This window comes from Vanessa cardui, chromosome 24 (genome assembly GCF_905220365.1).
Source record: "Vanessa cardui chromosome 24, ilVanCard2.1, whole genome shotgun sequence".
NCBI classification, from domain to species: domain Eukaryota; kingdom Metazoa; phylum Arthropoda; class Insecta; order Lepidoptera; family Nymphalidae; genus Vanessa; species Vanessa cardui.
In genome coordinates, this window is record NC_061146.1 from 7,107,899 (window position 1) to 7,126,948 (window position 19,050).

A 19,050-nucleotide genomic window follows, 5' to 3' on the forward strand; every position below is an offset into this window, starting at 1 on the left:
ATTTTTTATTTGTCTCTGTTCCAGATTTCTCATGAAAGTTCGATATTATTATCAATCCCTAATTTAATAAATCCACCAAATTAAATCAACTTTCATTACGTTTTTAGCACCAAATAACTGTGCTGTATTCTTTGTGTTATACCTTTAAATCAATAATAATACTGCACTTAACCTGCACTGCTACCGCAGACTTTGAATACTTTTATGATTTATTATAATATTAGTAGTTGTCGACCGCGGTTCACGTCGTAATGGTCAATCGACAGGGAAGCAACACATAAAAGACCAATGTCAGTCTGATATGTAGAATAACGAAACAAAATACAACTTTTAAACATGTATTTATTCATAAAATCATAATTTAGTTTCAATATCCTGTAAAATTGAGTTAGAATACAATATTAACAGATAATGCAGATAATAAACAAGACAACTAATGAACTTTAGAAGTCTATCCTAAAAATCGATACGAAAATCTTAGAAAAATACATTTAATATTGTTTAGAAAAACGTAATAACCGAATTTATCATTAACGTATCGAGAGCGGACGCTCAGCGCCTCCAAGATCACCTTATTAAGGTTTTATCACAACATTTATTCAAAATACAAGCTACTTATTAACATTACACTTATACAATAGGAAAGATTGCTCAGTCCTCAATTCGCTACAATATTTACACAGTATATAACATCAAATCGAAAATAGCAAACCAATTATAGCTAAGGATTTAGAAGTAACATACAAAAATGGGTGTTTTGTTAGTAATTTAGGTATTTGAGGAAATATATATTATAATCAATTATAAGATAAATATACATATGTCATCTACAACGGTTAAGTCTTCACCCGCATTCAGTAACTCAAGTTATTAATGTTGTCCAAATGAAGTGTTAAAAACAGGATTCCATATAATATCAATAAATATACATATAAAATGAATGAAATATTTAACTTATGAATTTAGACATATAAATATACTTGTAGTATTTTCATATAATTATTATCATCATTCTATCAGATTAATTTGTTAATGAAAAACGTACAAAGTTCATTTTAATAATTAAATCACTCGTCTATTCGGTATTTCAGTACATACATATACATCACCACTACTACGGTATAGTACGACACAACTTAGATGTCTCATCGGCAAAATTCGTAAAACCGATCACATCCGAATTAAGTACGCTATCCCAAATTATCAATATTTATTTCTCACGCGAATATGATTTTTGCATAAACGTAATAACTTGTAATATCATATGACCTAATATATTCGTCAATTTGACGCGTCGATTTACATGCTTGCTTTCTCTGACGCGTGAATCTATAGCGACGAATAGCGTCGAATGGCGCGATAGGGAGCTATTTCTATTGGTTGTGTAAATCGGCAGTAATCGGTTTTATTTTCATTCCATTGCATTATCCGATGCTACATCTAATTTGTGTCTTACTATACAGTGCGGGCGTTACTGGTTGGTAGGGGACAGTAGCCCATTCGCGTGTTTGTGTCGTGGCCGAGCGCCCTCTGGCGGCTCAGCACACGTGCACGCTGTAGGCGGCGAGGCAGGCCTGCAGCGCGGCGCGGTGCGGCTCGTCGAGCGCGGCCAGCAGCGGCGGCAGGAAGCCGGGCTGCGCGCGCGACAGCTCGCCCAGGCTCTCCGCCAGGTAGCGCTTGGGGTCGTCGATGCCTGGGGGGAGTAGCGAGACGGTTGAGACCTCATTCCCCGATTATTCTTTAGATAATAGCAGACATTCGCCTGACCCATGAAGGTTATCTCATGACGTTACTTATACCCACAAACATTACATGAATTCCATTCCCCGATTATTCATTACCGCTGATAGATACATATGTAGCATACATTTGACACATGATGGTTATCACATGACGTTTCTTATGCCCACAAGCATTACATGATTACCTTTGTTCATTTTGATTTTTATTGATCCTTTATTACGCACCAATATTTACAACTAAATTAAACATTTGGATTAATAAAAGTTACACCAAAGTACAACAGGTGCCTTATTGCTCAAGCAATCTCCTCAAGGGCAGAAGGCTGGTTGTACATAATAATTAAGATATGATAATCATGACAAAATGATATTATATGGATGTGATATGTCTATATATGTTTTATATCAGTACAACATTTTCAAATTCCTGGCTGCTACATAAATAACATCGTGACAGAACATATTAATAGTTTTGAAATCAGCTGCTTTAGTAACTCGCCACTGGATAAACGAAATCTTTCAATATGAATATTAAAATTAAATTATTAAAGTTATTCATTTCGGGATATTTACAATGTTTTTTATTTTTGTTCGAGGCACCCGTGAACAAGACATTCGTAGATAATGTCGAAATATCAAGCTCCACCGAACAAAAATAAAAAGCTTTGAGAGTCGAGATGGCCCAGTGGTTAGAACGCGTGCATCTTAACCGATGATTGCGGGTTCAAACCCAGGCAAGCACCGCTGATTCATGTGCTTAATTTGTCTTTATAATTCATCTCGTGCTCAGCGGTGAAGGAAAACATCGTGGGGAAACATGCATGTGACAAATTTCATAGAATTTCTGCCACATGTGTATTCCACCAACCCGCATTGGAACAGTGTGGTTTAATATGTTCCAAACCTCCTCAAAGGGAGAGGAGGCCTTTAGCCCAGCAGTGGGAATTTACAGGCTGTTGTTTTTGTAGAATAACTTTAATAATAATAATAACCATGTTAATTTATAATCTTAAAATTAAATGTATATTAACCAGCGAGAGGGTCATCTGCGGCGGACTTGGCGCAGGTGAGTTGCGCGTACTGCGGCTGGTAGCCGGGCATGTCGTCCACCTCTATGAAGTGGTCGTCGGGCAGGGTGCTCTCGTCCGGTGGCAGCTCGAATAGCGATATGAGCGCCTGAAAGTGATTATCAAATGATTAATTTTACGTTACATTAAATTAAGTATTAATAGAGTCAATTTCAATTGCAGTAGAAAATAGACAAAAAGTAATTTCGATCCCAATTTATATCTTTATTCGTGTCAAAATTAATTATTATTATGTTTAAAGTATAATAAAAATATGGATTACTGTGTTAATTTAAATTTTAAGTTATAAACTAGACTATTTGACAATGCATTTTTTTAAACGTTCGTTACTTGATACAAAGCACTACTGGTTGGTTGGGTGTATGATGACGTCATTTGCTTGTTAACCTCGTTTGCCTACTGCATGTGGATTATATGTACCACAGATTACAATACACGCATGTGACGTCATCGACCCCCATAGCACCGCCATATTGTCCAATTATAATATATAGTGTTAATTTGATATTTTTCGGCAACTATGTACTACAAATAAAAATAAAATCAACTTTTTAACCTTAATTAAATACTCTAAAATGGATTTTGAAAATCAGCCAAATAGCCTATTTTAAAATTGTCCAGATACATGCAGTTAATAGAGGCTGGTGGGGGGGGCGTATCCAGATACAGTGTCAGTAGCATGTAACGTGCAGTCAATAGAGGCTGGGTAGTGGGGGGGGGTCGTACCTGCAGCACGGCGGGCCAGAGCGGCTGCAGGTCGGCGCGGAAGCGCGCGCTGTGGCACAGCAGGCGCACGCAGCCCACGGCCGCCGCCTTGCGCTCCAGCGCGCCGCTCACGCGCCGCACGTCTGGCACCAGCACGCGCTGCACGTACAGCGCGAACATGCTGCGGACACACACTAGCGTTAGGGTAACTGCTTATGCGCTTAGTTTATTTGTGTAATTCATCTCGTGCTCGATAGTTAAGGAAAACATTGAGGAAATCCTATTTTCAATCAAAATGTTTATATATAGGATTTTAAATTAACATGGTTATTTTTATTATTAAAGTTATTGATTTCGGGATATTTACCATGTTTTTTATGATTGTTCGGTGGAGCTCGATATTTCGACATTGTCTACGAATGTCTTGTTCACGAGTCTCGTGAACAAAAATAAAAAACATGGTAAATATTCCGAAATTAATAACTTTAATAATAAAATGTTTATATTCACCAACCGGTATTGCAGCATCATCCTCACCATAAAAAAGAGGATTTACTTTTTTAGAGATATATCATCGATAGGATGTGATATGTTAGTATGACACATACAAATTCCTGGCTATAAACTCTTGACAGAACAGTCTATGACGGTATAGTATGACACAACTTAGATGTCGCATCGGCAAAATTCGTAAAACCGATCACATCCGAATTAAGTACGCCATCCCAAATTATCAATATTTATTTCTCATGCGAATATGATCTTTGCACAAACGTAATAACTTGTAATATCATATGACCTAATATATTCCTTAATTTGACGCGTCGATTTACATGCACTTGCTTTCTCTGACGCGAGAATCTATAGCGACGAATAGCGTCGAATGGCGCGATAGGGAGCTATTTCTATTGGTTGTATAAATCGGCAGTAATCGGTTTTATTTTCATTCCATTGCATTTTCCGATGCTACATCTAATTTGTGTCGTACTATATAGTGTTCCTCGACCGTTACATATGTGGCATTACGACGAAACTCACTTAGCCTGCACGGAGTCGACCAACTCGATGAGCTCGTCGGCTCCGAACTGCGCCGAGTAGAATCCCATGAACGCGATCAGTCCCTTGACGTATTTCGTTGTTTTCGACGACGAGAGCCGTTGGAAGAGGAGCGATATTATTTGCTTCGTGTATTGCTGCATCACTGATCTGATGAAAGAAAATTTACAAATTTATATATACGTAATTCCATTTGGACATCAAATATTGCAAACTCCTATGCAATATTTAGGATGAATTTGTTTTTACCACTAATAATAATTTATTTACTGATTGGCAAAAAACAAAAGAAGCTCAATTTATTTGATTAAATTGTCAACAGATCAGAATCTGATCCTTAATATATTATAGGATTTTACCCAACAGGGGACAATCGTAGGCTAGATGTGTTTTGTCAATAGATACTTACTGTCCAAATTTAAACAACATTGTCTGTATGAGGTAGAAGCCCTCGTGGTCGTTCGTCTTCGACGCGATCAACTTCTGAAACACTCCCAGCATCGCGTTCTGAAATGCAAACAAGTTGTAACTTGTTACGATGTCCAACTAATATTTGTAAGACTAAAACAATTGGATATGGATTGTAATTAAACTTTGTAACATAAGTAATTTCACTTCTGTAATAATAATAAATATTGGACATCACATACATTACTCTGTTCCCAATATAAGTAGCCAAAGCACTTGTGTTATGGAAAATCAGAAGTAACATGTAATCATGCGCACAGAGTACTAAGTAGGTGGAAAAAATATGGATCATCTGAATTAGTAAGTATTGTTATTTAGCAGTAGAATATCTGGTTAATGGATGGTAACTATCCAGGCGGGCTTGCACGAAGCCCTCCCACCATCAACATAGCAAATTTTATAGCTATATTGTATATGTGGAGTTAATATGTTGACTTCCACGCAGGATATATTAATTTAAATAATTGTATTTAACTAAAATGACTTTGTATTTTTAAATGTTAAAAAAGAGTAACTACTGAGTTTCTTGCCGGTTCTTCTCGGTAGAATCTACTTTCCGAACCGGTGGTAGCTTCACTTAATTGTTAAATGACTATTCAAAAGTGCTTGTAAAAGCCTACTTGAATAAAGTATATTATGATTTTTGATTTTTTTTGAATAGTCACATTATAAGTACAAATATGTCACCGTCAGATTATAAAAATCGTCAGATTGTAAACTGTCGTAACATTGTGAACCCGTTAAATATGATTGCAATTTAACGCATTATTTTCTTGACATAGATATTAATATCTTAAAGAACCTACTACCTACTTGAATAAAGTTTATTTTGATTTGATTTGATTGTAATGGTTGGTGTGAAATGCACCAGTATTATCTAAACGATTCTAAAGTATTGGGCTATTGAGTAGTGGCATTTGATTGTAATGGTTGGTGTGAAATGCACCAGTATTATCTAAACGATTCTAAAGCATTGGGCTATTGAGTAGTGGCATTTGATTGTAATGGTTGGTGTGAAATGCACCAGTATTATCTAAACGATTCTAAAGCATTGGGCTATTGAGTAGTGGCATTTGATTGTAATGGTTGGTGTGAAATGCACCAGTACTATCTAAACGATTCTAAAGTATTGGGCTATTGAGTAGTGGCATTTGATTGTAATGGTTGGTGTGAAATGCACCAGCATGCATGCACTGGGCTATTGAGTAGTGGCATTTGATTGTAATGGCTGGTGTGAAATGCACCAGCATGCATGCACTGGGCTATTGAGTAGTGGCATTTGATTGTAATGGTTGGTGTGAAATGCACCAGCATGCATGCATTGGGCTATTGAGTAGTGGTAGTACCAGCTTGCCGGAGCTGAGTACGAGGTCGTGGCGGGCGAGCACGAAGGCGCAGAGCAGGCGCACGAGCGGGCGCACGTTGGCGGGGCGCTCCCACAGCGGCGGCGCCAGCAGGCACGGCAGCAGCGCCGCGTACAGCTCGGGCGCTTCGCCCCCCGCGCCCGCGCCCCGCAGCTCCAGCAGCAGCGACAGCATTTGGAACACGTACGGCATGAACTCTGAGGAACGATATTCACATGAAGTTAGCGTTGTTTCTGAATATGTTCCAAACCCTCTCCTCAATGGGAGAGGGGGTCTTAGCCCAGCAGTGGGAAATTGACAGTTTGACATCTAGTCGATTTCCAATTACCATCTTTTGATCGCATAAGAAAAAATATATCTACCGTCATATATTTAACATTTTTTGATATTTTGATTAGTTTTGGAAATATTTTTATGGTCTTATTAAGTATATACATTTTACATTTTTACCGCGTCTTTAACGGCATTACAGATATACCACAGCAGATTTTAGTAGATTGTGGTTCTTATAAATATCATTACGCACTCGACGCTGCCTATATTTCTTATATATATACATACATATATATATATATTGTAATTTTTCCCGACTTACCTTGCACGTCATTTTGGAGGATGTCTTGGAAAATGGGAAAGAGAGCATCTTCGAAAGCTGTTATGGCTTTTGGGTTAGATTTCACCACCAACCTAGAAACAGAAAAAATTGCCTCAGTTTCAAGTAAGCATAATATAAGAGTGTATATGTGTACAAACACACACATGTACTATCATATAAAAATATCAATATGAATTAAAAGAAATAAAAATAATTAATATTAGATAAAAACACATACATTTTTTATTAAAAAGCCAAAAGCTTGCATTAATGATTTTATATATTTATATAGAAAATCATTAATTAAAAGAAACCATATTTTTCTGTTAATAATAATCTAATCATCTGTTATTCGTATTATAAACCTGAAATATGGAAGTATCTGTGTATAATATTTCTTTACATTTTAAGCGCAAAACCAATTAAGATAAAATTCCGATAAGATATAGACAACTATTGGAGTTATGATGTATGGGGTTCGACGGTTTGTATGCTACAAGAAATTTTTATAAATTTCAAGCAATTTAACCTGTTAAATAAATTTAAAGTAATACGTACTGTATGGCAAGCGAGAGGCTCTCAAACAGGTAGTGGTTGAAGTGAGGCTTGCAGGGATTCTTGGCGACGACAGCCAGCATGCCGGCCAGCTTCGGCAACGCCTCGCCCAAGTACGGCAAGGCATCCTCCCGCAGGCAGGCCAATGTGCGGAGAACCGCTGGAAATAAATCGATATCATCTATTAATAAACGGTATTCTAAAACATTCCTATGAATAGCTTACTGTATAAGTATAATAAGCGTCTGTTTGTAATATTAAAATAGCCTTTTTATACACATGGTACATACACCAAAATAACATTTTTTACACTATTTGTCTCACTGTCTGTTTGTTTCGGCTAATCTCTGGAACAGCTGGACCGATTTTGACGGGATTTTCACTTGCAGATAACTGATATAATAGGGAGTAACTTAGGCTACTATATATATTTATATATTTTTTGTTAAATTCAAAGGCTTACAATGTCGCGGGTACAGCTAGTTTATATATAATGGATAATATTTAGTTGATAGCAACTGAAATGTGGTTAATGGTTTGGTGGTAGGGCTTTGTGCAAGCCCGTCTGGGTAGGTACCACACACTCATCAGTTTTTCTACCGCCAAATAACAATACTTAGTATTGTTGTGTTCCGGTTTGAAGGGTGAGTGAGCCAGTGTAACTACAGGCACAAGGGACATAACATCTTAGTTCCTAGGGTTGGTGGCACATTGACGATGTAAGGTAATATATCGTACAGCGTCACTGTCTATGGGTGATGGTGACGACTTTCCATCAGGTGGCCCATATGCTCGTCCGCCAACCTATACAATACAAATTAAAAAAATCAGTCAAGGTCCGTTAGTATTTATATAACCACATATATTATAGACCCGCTGAGTTTCTTTCGCCGGTTCTTCTCAGGTCAGGGTGTTACTTTTTCCGAACCGGTGGTAGTGTTTATTTGACAATCAATAAGTAAGTGTAATGCTTTTATATTGAATAAAGGAATTTGAGTTTGAGTATAAAATGAATCTCAAGTGCGTCGTGTGTGTGTGTGTGTGTGTGTGTGTGCGTGGCGGCGCTCACCCTTCATGACGTACTAAAATGAATCTCAAGTGCGTCGTGTGTGTGTGTGTGTGTGTATGTGCGGGGGCGGCGCTCACCCTTCATGACGTACTCGTCGTGCGCGGCGGGGTCGGCGGGGGGGGGGGGGGCGGCGGGGGCGGCGGGGTGGGCGCGGCCGGCGAGCGCGGCCAGCAGCGCGCGCAGCAGCGCGGGCGCGTGCGGCGCGAGCGCGGCGCGGGGCAGCATGCCGCCCGCTATCAGCTTCTCGGCCGCGCACGCGCCGTACGTGCGCACCACGCCGCGCCCGCCGATGTGCTGGATCTGCGGACAGCGTTACTATACTATATAAATGTATATATACTATACTATAAGCTAAGCTTCTATAAAATCGGACAAACAATTTTTTTGCTGCTACCCGAATCTTATAAAAGAGCGGTAACAGATGTTTGTAGGAACATTTCCTTGTCGACAGTCCGAGAGGTCGGATCGCTGGTCACGTGAGCCCTTCAATTACTCTTTTGTTTACGTTTATTTCTATTATCGAATTGCTGTGTGTTTTTGTTAAAGTGTTGATTGACATTTTTTTCCTTAAATAAATTGTAAGAAATAGAAATATAGTGTTTGTCATATTTGTTATTTTTTTTTAATCTTTAACCACTTCTGATCCTTACAATACTATATACTATATATACTATACTATATAAATGGCTACTTAGCCATAAGACCGCCCGTTGCACTCTACAATATTATACATAATATTGTAACATATTATAATGTGTAACATGTGGTGTACAATGAAGTATAAATAAATAAATAGTATTTCTTGTATCTCCAATTTCTATGGGTAGCGGTACCCACTTACCATCAGGTGGTCATTTTTCTATTCATCTAACTACATCATAAAAAAAGGCGTCACCATCACCATAAACATTTGGAATTAGAATCACCAACCTTGCGTTTGGGAACATGAAAAGGAAATAAAATATTGTTTGAATAAATACCAACTTACCAGTAACGGAAAGGCCGTTGCTATGAGTTCCTTGGGCAGTAGAGACCGGAACGTCATTATGTACTTAATTGCATCTGCTTTCAATACTGGCAACTCTTCCACTGTAATTAAACATTCAAATCATTATTATAGGTTAAATTAATATCTGATTTAGCTGAACGAGCTATGAATATAAGAAATAGTACAACTAACAACAACAACAACAGCCTGTAAATTCCCACTGCTGGGCTAAAGGCCTCCTCTCCCTTAGAGGAGAAGGTTTGGAACATATTCCACCACGCTTGTCCAATGCGGGTTGGTGCAATACAAATGTGGCATAATTTCTATGAAATTTGTCACATGCAGGTTTCCTCACGATGTTTTCCTTCATCGCTGAGCACGAGATGAATTACAAAGACAAATTAAGCACATGAATCAGCGGTGCCTGCCTGGGTTTGAACCCGCAATCATCGGTTAAGATGCACGCGTTCTAACGACTGGGCCATCTCGACTCATACGACTAAATAATAATACGACTAAACACAAGCTATAATGAGACTAGTATACTGCAATATAAGATGCATTTTACAATAAATATCTTTCAAATAAACTGAAGTTTCTAAAATGAATTTGTACATACCATTAGGACGTTGCAACTCTGGTAAGACGTGATTAGCAGCGAACGAAGTCAAGTCTACTAGAGGGGAGGCCTTAGTCACCCCCGCCGCCTGCGTCCCTCCGCGACTCGCAAGCGATGTGACCAGGAACAGTGCGGTGTCTTTACCGATCCATGCGGTACCGCCGCTCTCTGAATATTTTTGTAGCATAACCTATAACATACATTAATCTATATTAATATTATAACTCTGTTTGTCTGACGTTCTTTCACGACCAAACCGCTGAACCGGATTTGATGAAATTTGGAATGAAGCAAACTTGAATAGGCTATTTGACAATGCGAAAAAAAAAAATTGTGAATTATTGTAATCAGTGTATAAAATGAGTTTAAAAACGGTTATTTACTAACGAAGTTTAAAAATAATACTTAACTTATTCAAAAATCACTAAATAATGCACTTTTTCAAACGTTTGTCACGTGACACAAAACGCTCCTGATTGGCCGGGCTTATGATGAAGTCACTTTCTTGTAAATAGCTTTTCTACTATATGTACCACAGATTAAAATACAGCAAAGTGACATCACCGACCCGATTGCAGCGCCATATTGTCCAAGTAGCGTTTTCGCGCGTTATTTAAATATGGAATTTTTAATAAGATATTTTTCGGCAAATATGTACTAGAAATAAAAAAATCAACTTATACTGGGTTCCTTAACCTCTACTAAATAATATATAATGGATTATAAAAACCAGTCAAATAGCCTATTCCAAGAAAGGACATAGGCTACTTTTTTTCCTGACACATGACAACCAACACTCTGAAACGCGAGTCAAGCCGAGGGCGACTGCTAGTTATTTAATATCCCACTGCTGAGCATCTAAATCATCTTCTTATTAAAGAGAAACTTTGAAACTCATTGCAAGATGATTTGGTGCTGATTGGTGTATAGTTTAGGCTTCGACAAGATATAGGAAACTTTGTGAGGGAAAAATGAGTAAATAACCCTTGTAAGATATGACATATATGTGAGCTATCCACTGATCTATCTTAGGTTCGATTAAACAACATAATAAATATAATTTCTCATTTCATATATAATGTAAAAGTTTCATAAATCTATAATTTATTAAATCAACCATACGATTATTTAAAAAGCTTCCGTGGCAGATCGTTTTTTGATCCTTCGAGCCGGATATTATACAAAAAGTTAAATCTGTCATGACAGTAAAATCATTTAAGATAGATTATACATAAATGATTATTTTAAGACGAAAATACGAAGAAATAACGAAAAGTATTACCTCAACGTATTGTCCAAAGATGCTCATCATCTTATCTTCGTAATGCAAGGCCAGGGTTCGCACTAGGTCGCAGGCCGCTCTCCGCCTGGTGTCCACGTCGGAACCTTCGATGTCGCGGCTCACGTATTCCTCTGGACTATCCTCGAATAACTCCAAATCGGACTCTGTAATAAAGTACTATTTGTATTTATCTATGTCTAGTTTACCATCCCATTCTTAGGTATGGTAAAATTCAACCATCCACGAAGACATCCCTTCTTATTGTCTCCCCTTGAATTTGTAATTTCCGAAAATCGTCGCAACTAAAGGTACTATGCTGAATTTCAAGTCAATTACTATAGTTATGAAACTCACTTGATGAGTCAGTTATTATCAGTTAATTATTAATGTTAATTAAAGTTAAAATTCAAATATTTTAGAAGCACCATCAAAAGAAATTACAATTGAATTAAACTTATCACAGGAGAATCAAAAATAACTACACATCTTACTATCTATATTGAACTGACTCGATATAATTGGAGATCTTAAATAATATCTAGAATTAATTATTAATTTGTGGGAACATCATCATCCTCCTGCCCTTATCCCAATTTACTTGGGCTCAGCGTAACACGTATTCTTCCATACTTTACTATCTTGCCGTCTTCGCACAAGTAACATTCTTTCCAGCCATATCATCTTTCACACAAAACAATCCATCGTTTCATAGAGGAAGGTGACTTCCTCTGCCTGTAAATTTCCCACAGCTGGGCTAAGGCCTCCTCTTCCTTTGCGGAGAAATTTTGGAAAATATTACACCACGCTGTTCCAATGCGGGTTGGTAGAATCCACAAATGACAGAATGTCTATGAAAATAGACATATGCAAGTTTCCTCACTATGAATGATGAAGGAAAATCTTCCGAGCATAAATTATAAGCACATGAATATTCAGCGGTGCTTGCCTCGATTGAACCCGCAATTATCGGTTAAGATGCACGCGTTCTAACCACTGAGCCATCTCGGCTCACGATTTCCTCTTTGTCCATCCACATTTATGTTGTGAAATTGATAATATTTTCTTAGTTATTGTTAGGAATAAACTACTGGAGAGAAGCAATAAAGCAGAGTTGTTAGCAAATCTAATTAGTCTTATCTTTGCTATTTCATTTGGAATTGTGCATTAATCCTTAAGATACCAGTAAGTAATAATAAGAGGTAAGAAAATATTTAAAGAACAATTACATAGATAGATACTCACCTCGTAGCTGCATGTTGGGTATGACGACCTTCTCGCAGATGCTGCTAAGTGTAGCGGGATCTTCAAAGAGATTCTTGTAACTGTTCTTCTCTGCTACTTTAGCGAGGAACGTAAGTGCGTTTGAAACTAACTGTAATCAATATACAAAACCAATATTTAAATTTCATTTGTATAATATTTTACATAACATTAAATTCCAGCTAAAAATAAAAACACATAGAGCTAAATGCGAAATTCGATCATAAAAACATATAAATTATAATAACGATATTTTATTGTTTTATTGTGTGCTGGCAACATTTTGAGCGACAACTATACTCCTTGCGGCTGTTTTACAGGGGATTGTGTTCGTTTTGGATTATTTTAGCGAAGACGACCTCTACAAGATTTTTCATTACTTAATGTTAATAATTCTTAAGTTTATAATAATGATGTTATTTAAGGTCAACATATTTAAAATACAAATACATATGTATATATATTATAAGTAGTATAATGTATCAATTTAATTTTAATTTAATAACTATATAAATAAATATTGAACAACATCACATACATTACTCTGATCCCAATGTAGCTAAGGCACTTGTATTATGAAAAATCCACACCCACACCCAGACCCCAGACAACATAAAAAACGAATGAACTTTCTACATCAACTTATTCTTCTGCTTCTAAAACCTCCATGCTAAGTTTAGAAAGGGCCCAACGTTCCGTCCTAAAAGTACTATTGCGAAGGCCGTATAGACATCCAACTGATCTCGTTTATAAAGAAAGTGAAGTACTCAGTGTTCGTAAATTGTTTATCCAAAAAATAACTCTATCTGTTCATAAAGCAATTGTCAACTCTAACGAATATTCTAATATGTTGAAGCGTCGTATTTTTAAAGTACCGGTCCCAATCGTTAACTCATCCCTTGCACGACGTTTCAATCCTTTTATATGCCACTTCGTATATAATAAAGTAACTAGCTTATGTGACATAAAACATTGCACTTTAGATGAAGCTAAAAAGGTTCTTCATAATTGGCTAATTTCATTGTCTTATGAAAATACAGAAAAAATTCTTATCGTACAATCGTGATCTCAGATTATATTTATATTTTGGTATGTTATATATGTATGTGTGTATATGTGTATATATATATGTGTATGTGTATATATGTATGTATATGTATATATATGTGTGTATGTATATATGTATGTATGTATGTATATATATATATATATATATATATATATATATATATATATATATATATATATATATATATATATATAATAATTCTGTTATAGTGATAATTATTTCTATATATTTATTTATTCTATTTTTGTATCTTTTTCTTTCTATACTTAAGATTGAATACTTTTAATTTGTAACATCTATATAAAGAACACACCATTTACCGTAGGTGAAAATTGTTATAGTTAATCGTAAATAAGGCATCCACGACACAAGCTCGCTTAGTGTGGACGCCCCTGCAAATCGCGCCATGATATCACTTCAGCAAAATGTTATGGTTGTAAATGTGTTCCCTGTTAAAATTAAGTTAATGCTGGTAATAAAGTATTTTCATTTTCATTTTCATTTTCATTTTCAACTAAGCTGGGAATCGAACCTTCGAAGTGGCATGCCCATTAAAAACCGGTGTAGGTGTACACACTACTCGACCATAGAGTTTGTCTATATTATCTGCCTCAAGATGTTCATAGTGCTTTGAACTCACCGCATCGAATCGCAACTTGGAGTCAGTATTGAGCAGGACGTTCCAAACCGCGGTCACGAAGGCCGGCGCGTACGGGGAGAACTCCTCTTCGTACTTCAGCGCGTAGAGCGCCGCACAGTTGCAGATTTCCGTACGGAGTTCCTCCATCACGCCAGGGACGTCGGTTTCATCCTGAATTTACAAATTTGTTTTTATTTGGCAATAGAAAGGCAGACTGAGATATATGTTAGTAATAATTCTTCATAGACATTAAAATTGTAAGAGATATTAAGTATCTCTATCATTGCCAATGCTTTTACATTATATGTCACAATAAATTTGAAAATACCGTTAGATTATAATCTATCTAGTGTAATTGTAAACCGTCTTCAGATTGTGAAAGTTTATTCAACTTACAATAAAGCATATACAATTTTGATAGTTCATAATTAGTAGCCTAAGTTTTTATAATTTAACTGAAATTTACTTCGATAGCCAAGATGACCCAGTCGTTAGAACGCGTGCACCGTAACCGATGATTGCGGGTTCAAACCCAGACACAGAATTTTGTTTGTTCATGTGCTTAATTTGTGTTTATAATTCATCTCGTGCTTGGTGGTGAAGAGCATCATTAGGAAACCTGCGTCTGTCTAATTTCTTAGAAATTCTGCCACATGTGTATCCATCAACCCGCATGGGAGCAGTGTGGTAAATATGCTCCAAGCTTTCTCCTCCAAGAGGCCTTGGCTCAGCAGAAATTAGCAGTTTGTTCATGTTACTTTGATAGATTGTAAACTACCGAATAATAACGCGAGATAGATTATAATCTAACTGTATTTACAATTTTACAGTGATATACACATTGTCATTTTCCATCACCATCATAATCATAAAATGTAGCTGAACTTGATTTTTTGTCACGAACCATTGCTTATTCCAATCAAAAGAGGCATAAAGATAAATAAACGAATTTTAAAACTCCTTTCTCTCGAATATCACTCTATCTATTAAAAAAAAAACATAAAATGTAGCTGAACTTGATTTTTTGTCACGAACCATTGCTTATTCCAATCAAAAGAGGCATAAAGATAAATAAACGAATTTTAAAACTCCTTTCTCTCGAATATCACTCTATCTATTAAAAAAAAAATGCATCAAAATCCGTTGTGTAATTTTAAAGAGCAACTTTATTTTATACTATGTAATGCATAGAATATTTGAAAAAGTTAATTTTCATCTATAGTTCCCTTCTGGAATGGAATACACAATAGCCCAGCTAGATTAAACCCTAAAACATTCAACTTACGCTTGTTTCCAAACAAGGAACTTTATCTTGGAGCAGGTTGAGGAGGTTTGGCATCCACACTGGCATGTTATCTTCGAAGAACTCCGGCAGATCCTGGTAGTTGAGCGAGTAAAACACCTTGCATGTTAACACAAGGGAATTGTATATGACCTTCAATGCATGTGGCACATTATTATTTTTCTTCGCCAGATCTATTAATGCCTGAAATTGAAAAGATAACATTATATATTTCTTCTTTAAGTAAATATTTTAATACCTTTCTAAAAACAATTACATCTACAATCACTTGTCCTTGTGTTGCCACAAAATATTAAATTACCTTAATACCAAAAAAAATTGAAGTTTGAAGAGACAATAGCACTATATGGACCGCAAAGCAATGAGAAATTCACAAGATCAATTCTAACCTCTTGCACTGTTGTCATACCCACTCTTAACACAAGCTAAATGATAAGCTTAAAAGTAGGAGTGAATGAGCCAGTGTAACTACAGACACAAGGGACACATAACAGTTAGTTCTCAAGGTTGATGGGGCATTGGCAATGTAATGAATAGTTAATATTTTTCTTACAGCTTCATTGTCTATGGGTGATGGTGACCACTTACCATCAGGTGGGCCATATGCTCATCCACCAACCTATTCTATAAAAAAAAATAGCATATTAATAATTGCTTATTTAAATGGGAAATAGCTAGTATTCTATTAAAAAACAATATCTATTATTACGGATAACTAAACGACAGATAAATAATTTTTTTTTTAAAATAGAAAATATATGTATTGATTATATAATATAATATAATCTTCACTCACCACAAATAAATCAGTCAGAGGTTTTGCTATGTTATCGAGTACATGTTTTATTTCCTCCCAAAGTTTTTGTGATTTAAATTCATATCTATATCTCTTGAATAATGAATGTGCTGTCCTTAGCACACCATTTATAAGATGAAAATCACCTAAAAAAAAATTAAATGAAATTACATCATTTCATATAAAATGATTTAAGAGCTTGTAAATATTTATGGACTAAGCCTTCTCCTCAAAATCAGAGGCCTGAGAAGGTTATTGATTCCCTCAAAAGTTTTCAATAATCAGTACAGTTTTCCTGCACTTACAATAAAAATTCAATGATGAATAGTCCCTTTGAAATTTCAATCATTGGTTAATGCATTTTACTTTATAAAATAAGTAGTAATTCTTTTAACTTTGATTATATTATAAAATGATAAAAATTCCTAGTTGTGGCCCAGTAATTGTTTCTCTGATAAAATAGTAAGTAATTTTTAAAATCTATTGGGTTCACCGTTCCCAAAAAGCATAATTATACTAATTCATAACAAATGATCTCATATATAAACTATATATATATTTTTTTTAATAAAAGATTCAAAATTAACATACCTGAGGCAAATTTCTCAACCATCTCATTGATAAGTCCCGGCCACTTCTCCGGGAAATCATGTTTGCCAATTATAGATACAGCATCGCTTAACTGCCTTTGAATACCTTCTGGGGTCTTGAGCATCATCTGGACTATAAGTGATTTGATGGTAGCTCTGTCTGATGCATGCATACGATCGACACCATCTTCATCCTAGTAACATTCATATTTCGTTAATAAAAGCACCGCAATGTCGACATATAATACAGAATGTTATGCAACAACATATTAGATATGGTTTTATTGCAATAATTCCTTCATCATTAAGCACCAGCGCAAAAGTTGCTAGAATGAATTACTATAAATGTAGTTCCATCTAGATGTTATAAATTATACATATGTACAATTATAAATATATTGGCATTTCATTCGCATCAATACTGGTATTAAGTATTTCTTATTCATATTTACTAATATTCAAACAAACTCAAAATTAATGGCAAATTATAGATAACATTATACCACAAAAAGATGATAATCTATTTGATGTTATATTCATTACTTTTATAAAGAAATAAGGAAATAGCCATAAAGTCATTTTATTAGTAAAAGGTAGATAAAAAGAAACGGCAAAAAGCTATTCATATTTGTTTTAAATGAAACAAAAACAGCATTATTAGTTTCATTTTATCTACATTTACTAACTTCATTTTTTACTGAAAAAAGATCTATATCTATTATTTTTTCTATCTGTTTACTATATATATATATAACATTATAGCACAATAAATTTGTAACTAAGTAAATCTTACCACTGCCCAATTCCGTTTTATGTAGTTCTTGAAGGTTATAGATGCGGTGACTCTAATTACGAGCTGTGCATTTTCATTATTAATGAGATGAAGGAGCAATATTCCATAATTTTGGTTTGATTCAACACCTTCTAGAAATTTTTCAGCTGAAATAAAAAAGAGTATTTATTTTTAATCTGCTCTTGATTCTTGCATTTTAACTTTTGAAAAATGTGCTTAATAAAAGATAATAATAATTATAGACATTAAATTACACTAACAGACATATGTTAACACATATACATACAAACCCTTAGCAGGTGTCTGATAGAACATTCATTAGTGTTTACTATTTGTCATCACAGATATAAATTTGAAAATAAAGCATTGGTTAACGACTCCTTTACAACGTTTACAAGTAATACGTTGTCATTATTTAAAATTGTTGATATAAATAAACTATATTATATTGAAATGAGCTTAAATGTCGATATATATCACCGGCTATGATCATTTTAGGTTATTTCTAATTCCACACGTTATGTCTTCTTATAACATAATGCAGTAGGATACAAAAAACTATTATTAAATTTATATTTCTAATAACCGCCGAACACTGTAGCCAGGTTACAATTCACTGTATATTAACTTACCGGGTCTTCGGATATTGGGATCTGGATTAAGAGTTTTCTCCAAGTAGCTCGCTAGAGTAGCTAAATTTTCATCTGATACTTCCATTTCTTTATTATATTAATAGATATTATAACAGTAACGTTTCTAACCGGCCACAGCTTTAGACAAATTCGTAAATTAATCACAAACGCGTTCTCAACTTCGGTTCTACGGATGACAGTTGTTTTTGAAGTAGAATAGTAGTAGTGCTGCCAGACCGAAAAACCTACTAAGGACATTGATCAATAAATATTTATCATCATACATAAACATGAATGATTTTCACTTAGAAAAACTTGTTCTAGAAATGTTTTGTAATATTTTATTATCAACAAGAAATTATATGAAATTAAATATTTTTTTTAAGGTTGAGTTCACTTCTTCGCCCCATAGCTGGTGAAGTAAATAATAAACTAT

At 35.4% G+C, this 19,050-nt stretch overlaps 1 protein-coding gene across 1 annotated transcript; it reads right to left on the bottom strand.

Moving 5' to 3' along the window:
• Positions 1 to 324: 324 nt before the first annotated feature.
• On the bottom strand, positions 325 to 18,835 carry LOC124540053 (exportin-2). Its single transcript, XM_047117458.1, has 19 exons — positions 18,615 to 18,835; positions 17,983 to 18,128; positions 17,191 to 17,383; positions 16,600 to 16,745; positions 15,786 to 15,986; positions 14,501 to 14,671; positions 12,774 to 12,903; positions 11,532 to 11,695; positions 10,250 to 10,439; positions 9,631 to 9,731; positions 8,720 to 8,942; positions 7,577 to 7,733; positions 7,019 to 7,110; positions 6,406 to 6,620; positions 5,001 to 5,098; positions 4,574 to 4,741; positions 3,557 to 3,716; positions 2,774 to 2,918; positions 325 to 1,693 (listed from the first exon to the last, which is right to left on the bottom strand). Exons 1-19 carry the CDS (start codon positions 18,697 to 18,699, stop codon positions 1,539 to 1,541), a joined length of 2,940 nt encoding a protein of 979 aa, XP_046973414.1. The 5' UTR covers positions 18,700 to 18,835; the 3' UTR covers positions 325 to 1,538.
• Positions 18,836 to 19,050: the final 215 nt, after the last annotated feature.